The sequence below is a fragment of the Panthera uncia genome, chromosome C2, assembly GCF_023721935.1.
Source record: "Panthera uncia isolate 11264 chromosome C2, Puncia_PCG_1.0, whole genome shotgun sequence".
Taxonomy (NCBI): Eukaryota; Metazoa; Chordata; class Mammalia; order Carnivora; family Felidae; genus Panthera; species Panthera uncia.
Window position 1 is genome coordinate 73,790,487 of NC_064810.1, and position 7,460 is coordinate 73,797,946.

General features: G+C 42.8%; 1 protein-coding gene across 1 annotated transcript in view; it reads left to right on the forward strand.

The window, feature by feature from the left end:
• Positions 1 to 3,870, forward strand: part of MB21D2 (Mab-21 domain containing 2) — a 116,636-nt gene extending 112,766 nt beyond the window's left edge. The window contains exon 2 of the mRNA XM_049628402.1: positions 992 to 3,870. Within this exon, the coding sequence (XP_049484359.1) occupies positions 992 to 2,256 (1,265 nt within the window). The 3' untranslated portion in view covers positions 2,257 to 3,870. The remainder of the gene's footprint in view (positions 1 to 991) is intronic.
• Positions 3,871 to 7,460: the final 3,590 nt, after the last annotated feature.

The window sequence follows — 7,460 nt, forward strand, 5'->3', positions numbered from 1 at the left end:
AAAAAAAACTTTTTTTAATGTTTATTTTTGAGAGAGAGAGAGAGAGAGAGAGAGTGCAAGAGGGGGAGGGCAGAGAAAGAGAGAGGGAGACACAGAATCTGAAGCAGGTTCCAGGCTCTGAGCTGTCAGCACAGAGCCGGACGTGAGGCTCGAAGTCACGAACTGGGACATCATGACTTGAGCTGAAGTCGGACGCTCAAACGACTGAGCCACCCAGACGCCCTTGAATTTTTTTTTTTTTTAATGCTAGTACAGTAAAGAGTCCAATGACTGCCAGTGTGGTTTAGTGCCACTGTCTTCACGAATGCCTACCAGTTTGTCCCTCCACTTACTTCATACCATCAAGTGTCAGTTCAGGTGTCAACACAGTAAAAAAAGACAAATTATGTGTTAGTGTTATTGTGGAAAGAGCTGTGACCTCACCACCCCCTGAAAGTGTCCCGCATTCAGTCTCCACAGCCCACGCTGAGAATCACTGGCACAGAGGGATGTTTACTCAGGGCAAACCTAGGGGTGAGGAGGCTGTTTTGGCAAGAGACAAAAGAGCCTGGCTTTGTATGATGACAGCAGAGATGGGGAACAGGGAAGGAGTGAGAAATGTTGCAGAGGTTATATAGACAAAATTTGGCTGTAGAAGCCAATGAAGATTAAAGCTTACTGAGGTTTTCAGCCTGGATGATCTAGTGGATGGCGATGCTACTGACCATGGTGATGACGGGGGGAAGGAAGGCCCCTGTTTATGATTGAAAAAGTTACTGCTCTTGCTACAAGAGAAAAGTCTACTGTAATTCTCCCACTCAGCAAAGGATGTATTCTCGCATGTATGAGAAAGAAGAAAATACTGCTGTCTGGGTCCGTGTGGCAGCCTGAGATCTGAATTTGCACCGGAAGCGAATAGTGGGTGTTGGAAACTCAGAACGTTCTACATTGATGCCAAAGAGTCTGGTATCTGTGCTTCCTGTAATAGTGTTTTCTCTTTCTGCTTTTCTAGGAATGGTGCAAAAGCTGGACCAAAAACTTCCAGTGGCCAATGAGTACCTGTTGCTCTCCGGGGGAGTCCGGGAAGGCGTGGTGGACCTGGACTTAGATGAGCTGAATGTCTATGCCCGGGGGACAGACTACGACATGGACTTCACTCTTCTGGTGCCAGCCCTTAAGCTGCATGACCGTAATCAGCCTGTGACACTCGACATGCGCCACTCAGCCTTGTGCCACTCTTGGCTGAGCCTCCGGCTCTTTGATGAGGGGACAATCAGTAAGTGGAAAGACTGCTGCACCATCGTGGATCACATCAACGGTGCCACCAACTACTTCTTCTCCCCAACCAAAGTGGCCGACTGGTTCTATGACTCCATCAGCATTGTCCTCTCGGAGATCCAGAAGAAACCCCAGCGAGGGATGCCAAAGGTGGAAAAGGTAGAGAAGAACGGGACCATCATCTCCATCATTCTGGGAGTGGGGAGCAGTCGCATGTTGTATGATATCGTCCCTGTGGTATCTTTCAAGGGCTGGCCTGCAGTGGCCCAGAGCTGGCTCATGGAGAACCACTTTTGGGATGGGAAGATCACTGAGGAAGAGGTCATCAGTGGGTTTTACTTGGTGCCTGCTTGCTCATACAAGGGTAAGAAGGACAATGAATGGCGGCTGTCCTTTGCCAGGAGCGAGGTGCAGCTGAAGAAGTGCATCTCTAGTAGCCTCATGCAGGCCTACCAGGCCTGCAAAGCCATCATCATTAAACTCCTGTCCCGGCCCAAGGCTATCAGCCCCTATCACCTGCGGAGCATGATGCTCTGGGCCTGTGACAGACTTCCTGCCAACTACTTGGCCCAAGAAGACTATGCAGCCCACTTTTTGCTGGGCCTCATCGATGACCTACAACACTGTCTGGTCAACAAGATGTGCCCCAATTATTTCATCCCTCAGTGCAACATGCTGGAGCACCTGTCAGAGGAGACCGTCATGCTCCATGCGCGGAAGCTCTCCTCCGTCCGCTCGGACCCGGCGGAGCACTTGCGCACGGCTATCGAGCACGTCAAGGCGGCCAACCGGCTGACGCTGGAGCTCCAGAGGCGGGGCAGCACCACCAGCATCCCCTCCCCGCAGTCCGACGGAGGGGACCCCAACCAGCCTGATGACCGTTTGGCCAAAAAACTGCAACAGCTAGTGACTGAGAACCCGGGGAAATCCATCTCTGTCTTTATCAACCCTGATGATGTCACAAGGCCCCATTTCAGAATTGATGATAAATTTTTCTGAGCGTTTTGCTGCCTCCCCCTCCCCCACCCCTTTTTCTGGTTCTCAAACGCTCATCATGTGTAGTGTGGTTTGTGATGCTGACTTTCCGTTTTTTACATATCCAGCCTAGATTGGATCTGTTAAGAACACATTTTAAGTTTCCTGGTTCTGCAGGACGGTGCAGGCTCTGAAACAGTATATTACTATTTCATATTCTGCCTCTGATTTTGTTGTTTATTTTTTGTAGTTATTGTCACATTGGTTTTTGGTTTTGTTTTTTTTAAGGAGAACTTGAGCCATAGACGAAAATGCCCATGAATTCTCTTGCTTTTTTACCGTTTCATGCTTTGTGCAAATTTGTTAATGAGGATAGGGCAACAGATCTCTTTCTGACACTTCAGGATTCTGTTGTGGGTTTTTTTGTGGGGTTGTTTTGTCTTTTTATTTAATTTTTTTTAATGAGCTTTCATCACTACAGATATTTGAGAATCATCTGAACCTGGAAACTACCTGGTATGTTAGCTGGGTTTATTCCCTTTGACCAGTGACAGGAGTAGTTTCCCCCTTTTCACCAAACAATGTAGACTTTGAAAGTGATAATGCTACCAGTTGTGTTTTGAAGCAACTTCATTGAATGTAATTGTCCTCAGATCAGAACTTTGGATGGTTTGGAGGGTGTGTTTGACAACTTTCCAAACAGAATTAAGGTTTCCAAATGGTAGTTTTAGCGTGTGTAATTATTTGAAGCCTTATTTAAATCCTATTAAAGAACATACCATTATAATTGTTATTTGCACTAATGAAATCTTGGCCATTGTCAGAGTTCCAGTGTGTGTGTTTCAATAGACATTGACATCCACTGTTGAAATGCTGTCATTTTTTTTTTCATTTAACCCATTTCTCTCAATCAATAGAATGATTCTTTGCATTTGTTTCGTTCTCCTTTAATTGTGGGGTCCTGTTTTTCCCTCTTTGATATTCCTGGTTCCTGTCTTATGGAGAGAAGTTTGTAAAGCTTTACACCTGCTAAGTGACCATCCGAAGCTGGGGAAAATATATTTGATAGAGTAGGTGTCTTTGTATGTACTGCTTTTGGGGTTATAGAGGTAAGCTTTTATGTAAAGTCTCTTTGCTTCTACTGGGAGTTGTGGGGAAAACTGGCAGAAAGAATTTATAATCCCCGAATAGAAGACACCATGCCTGTCCAAAAGCAGGTTTTCTATAGAGCAGGAACGAGGACATATCTGTGGGTGGTAGCTTTGTGTGGAGGTGTCTTATCTTCATGAATGAAATCACTTGCCAGGTTTAGATACCACAAGTCACTGGCTCCCTGTTTTGGTATGGACTCATGGCAAACTGTGGTGTCTGAGAGGTCAGGGGCCCAGCTGATATCTCAAAGGATGACCATGATGTCTACTATTGGAAAGGTCAAGCAACAATTTGGATTTGATCTTAAAGGTCCAGACTCACAAGTTGGATTTTAGCCAATTGAAATCAGGCATATGCAGTCTTGGGTTTTTGCATGGGAATTAATGTAATGCTTATAACTGAAAATGAAATCATTCAGCCATCTTAAGTCAAACACAAAATAATAAAAGAAACATATTGGCCTTGGAACGTTGTTGTTGCTGTTGTTCGTTTGTAATCGGGGAACCATTTTCTTATTGGTAATACCAACGGTGATTTTCAGTAAACGTAGCCCTGGGTTTGCTATTGTCTTTCAGACCAGATGTCCATGTAGTGAACACCAAGTTTTCCTACTAGTATCTTTGTCCCTTTCCCCAGTTTTCCTACTAGTATCCACCTGCCCTCCACATAATCTATGTCCTTCTCAGAAATGAGCCCATCCCCAGCTCCAGACATGCATCCTGATTGGTATAAATCAATCGACATAACCATTTCTCTGGCCACAATTATTGTGGATTAGTCCTATGATGTAAGCTCTTCCATTCAGGGAGGGACACGTTCAGGACTCTTGCTCAGAATGCTGGGGAAGAAGCAGGCCTCTGGATGTGCAGGAAGAAGCACTTGGCCTCTGTCCTCTGACAACTATCATATAGTTACAACTGGAACCAACCTTAGGATGAAATGACATGGTGTAACACTATGGAGAGAGGAGAAAGAACATGAACCACCAGACGCAACCCCCACCCCCACCCCAAGTCTAAGGCCTCTCCTCCCACTGGTTTTTCTTGTCAAATGAGTCAACATTTAGTTCTTTTAGCCGGTTTGAATTTGGTTCAACTCACCAAAATATTTAAACTGACATTCCAAACTATTTCGGTTCATTTAAACTATTTCAGTTGATGTGTGTCTCTTTTCTTTCTGCAGATGGGTATCAGGGATATCTCCTATAGTTTATCTAAAGGCTAGTTTCTGCTTTCTGACTTGCTTAATTCCAAAGAATATCATAGACCCTGTAACTAAGAAATATGCACCTGGTAAAGTATGTTAAAACTTATTATACTTTGACCATTATGTTACACTTCCTAGATTAGAAGCAATTGTTGTAAACCACTAAAGTAGCAAGCATATTCAAAGGCACTGGTTCTCTTTAAAGTCAACCATACACTGCCATAACTGTGCTTTGAAGTGGCCTCTCAAATACAATTAGCAACATTTACAATATTTTTAAATGCTGTGTTTGCAGGCAAAGTTTCATTCCAGATGTGATAAAAAGCCTAGTTTCAGTGATCCTTTTGGCATGTTTTTCCTTTTGCCACGTCTAGTCCTAATAAAGAACATGCTCTACAAATTCTGGGTTTAACTTTATTTTAAAAGTCCAGAGGTTTCTGAGATCTAGTAACTTTAAAACTTTAATATTTTTTTAATTCCTGGAATTTTCTATCAGCACCATAAACCCAGGACACGGATCAGACGTTGGTGAAGGTGGGTAGATACGGAATGTAGTCTGATACCCTTTCTTATCTGAAACTTAGTAAATCATTGAATTACTAGCCTGCTCTCCTGAAGTCCAGAAGATTGGTAAAAATCACTTCCTTTTCAAGTGCAATAGGAAGTGCCTTAAGGCTGGAGTCACAGTTTCCAGATAGCTTATAACTGATTTTTTTTGGTCGTGGGAATTTACAAGCTACAACTCAAAGGATTTCAATTCTCTGATGAGACCTGGTTTCATATATTTCACAAGTAGATTATTTCCTACCCTCTGCTTTTCTCATTTGAAACAAAAGATCCAAAGATATAAGTAAAAGTTGGTTTCAGAGTGGAAGGAGCCAATTAGGATCAGATATTATAAAAATAAAAAGCTCCCTGAAATTACTATGCAGAAATATTTCTGGAGGATTCTGGGGCTAGTCGAAGAGCCCCTAGGGACTTCTGCACCACCCCTTACACACATGCACACACAGTGCTTTCACTGCACTGGTTGGAAATTTCTTTAGTCTATTTTGTAACGCTTCCAGGGAGGATTCAGCCCATTGGCTGGTCATAGCAAAATGTTGATTCTTTTGGATCAGTTCGTTACCTTGCTGAGAAAAATTTCCTGACTTGGAGTTCAGCCTTGGATGAGATTGCTGGGAAGGAAAAGGAAGCTTGTGCTTAGCAGCAGATGCGGAATCCTAGGGTGAGGCGGTGTCCTGCTGCTTCAAAGCTCCACACTGGTCTTTGGGGAAGTACCCAAACTTCCATCCTGATATGCTCTCCCTGGAACCTCCTCCCTTGAGCCCCCCAGGGGGCATTTGTATGGCTTTTTCACTTCCCAGATGGCCATTATTAAGGGTCAGGGAAAGACTTATTTCACACTTTCCATCATATTCTGACTTGGAGGGTGAAAAGCTATTTGCCATTAAACAGAGCATTATTCATATACTAAAGGAAAGATGGGCATCATTTCCTGTTGCTGTTAATTTATTAATATCAGGTAAATAATATGTATTTTCAAACTGATTGATTCAGTGTCATTAGTGCTCTTCTATGAGACAGTTTTTAAAATGTACCTCTTACGCTCTGATTTCCTCAATAGGTAAACAAAGAATGTATGATCTCAATATTGTTTAGTTATTTGCCATTGGAGAATTATTTGCAACACGTCTAAAGTTCCAACTTCTGTTAATGAGATGGAAAAGTATAGTTTTTATGTTTTAAGAAAACATACATCATATACAGTAGAAATCAAGCTTATAATAATCGAACTACAATATTGTTTCTCTATGCCCATTTCATAGTGATACTGTATTAGCAGTACGTTCAAAAACATGATGGTCCATAAAGTGCACCATTTGCTGTATGGCACTAAACTTCTATACTAATCTAGTGTGACCCTGGTTTTCTAAGTTTGGGTTGATAGCTTTTAATCCACAGTTGGGTCCCAACATTCATCAAACATCAGGGAGACCATACATCTGTGTCAGTGTGGTTTAGAATAATGAAGAAATTTGAGCAAAGCCAAATACTAATCCCCCATGTAAAAGCACTGTTGTTCAAGTATCTTTAAAGACAGACATATGGTTCACTTTTATGTGGATCCTGAGAAACTTAACAGGAACCCATGGGGGAGGGAAAGGAAAAAAAAAAAAAGAGGTTAGAGTGGGAGAGAGCCAAAGCATAAGAGACTCTTAAAAACTGAGAACAAACTGAGGGCTGATGGGGTTGTGGGAGGGAGGGGAGGGTGGGTGATGGGTATTGAGGAGGGCACCTGTTGGGATGAGCACTGGGTGTTGTATGGAAACCAATTTGACAATAAATTTCATATATTTAAAAAAATAAAAAAAAAATAAAGACAGACATATTTACCCTTAAGTTAGCAGCTGAGATGAGAATGTTTGTATTTCTGGGCCACTTTCCCTCTCTTTTCAGGGTGAGTGAACTCTTACTGTGACTTTGGTAAGGGTGGACACATTGACACATTTTTCATCCACCATCTTTTCCACCAATTAATCACCAAAGCTAAAGGGTGGAGGTTAAACTTTGATTTTAAATCCTTTGACTTTATATCTTTATCTGTAAAATGCAGAAGTGGGGTAAGCTGTTCCCTTCCTTTCTGGGTTTCTCAATCCAAGATTGCCTGTCTCCAGGGCACCTGGGTGGCTGAGTTGGTTAAACATCCAACACTTGGTTTTGGCTCAAGTCATGATCTCATGGTCCATGAGATTGAGCCCCACGTCGGTCTCTGCACTGGCAACATGGAGTCTGCTTAGGATTCTCTTTCTCTCCTTCTCTCATTGCCCCTCCTCTGCTTGTGCTCTCTCTCTCTCAAAATAAATAAA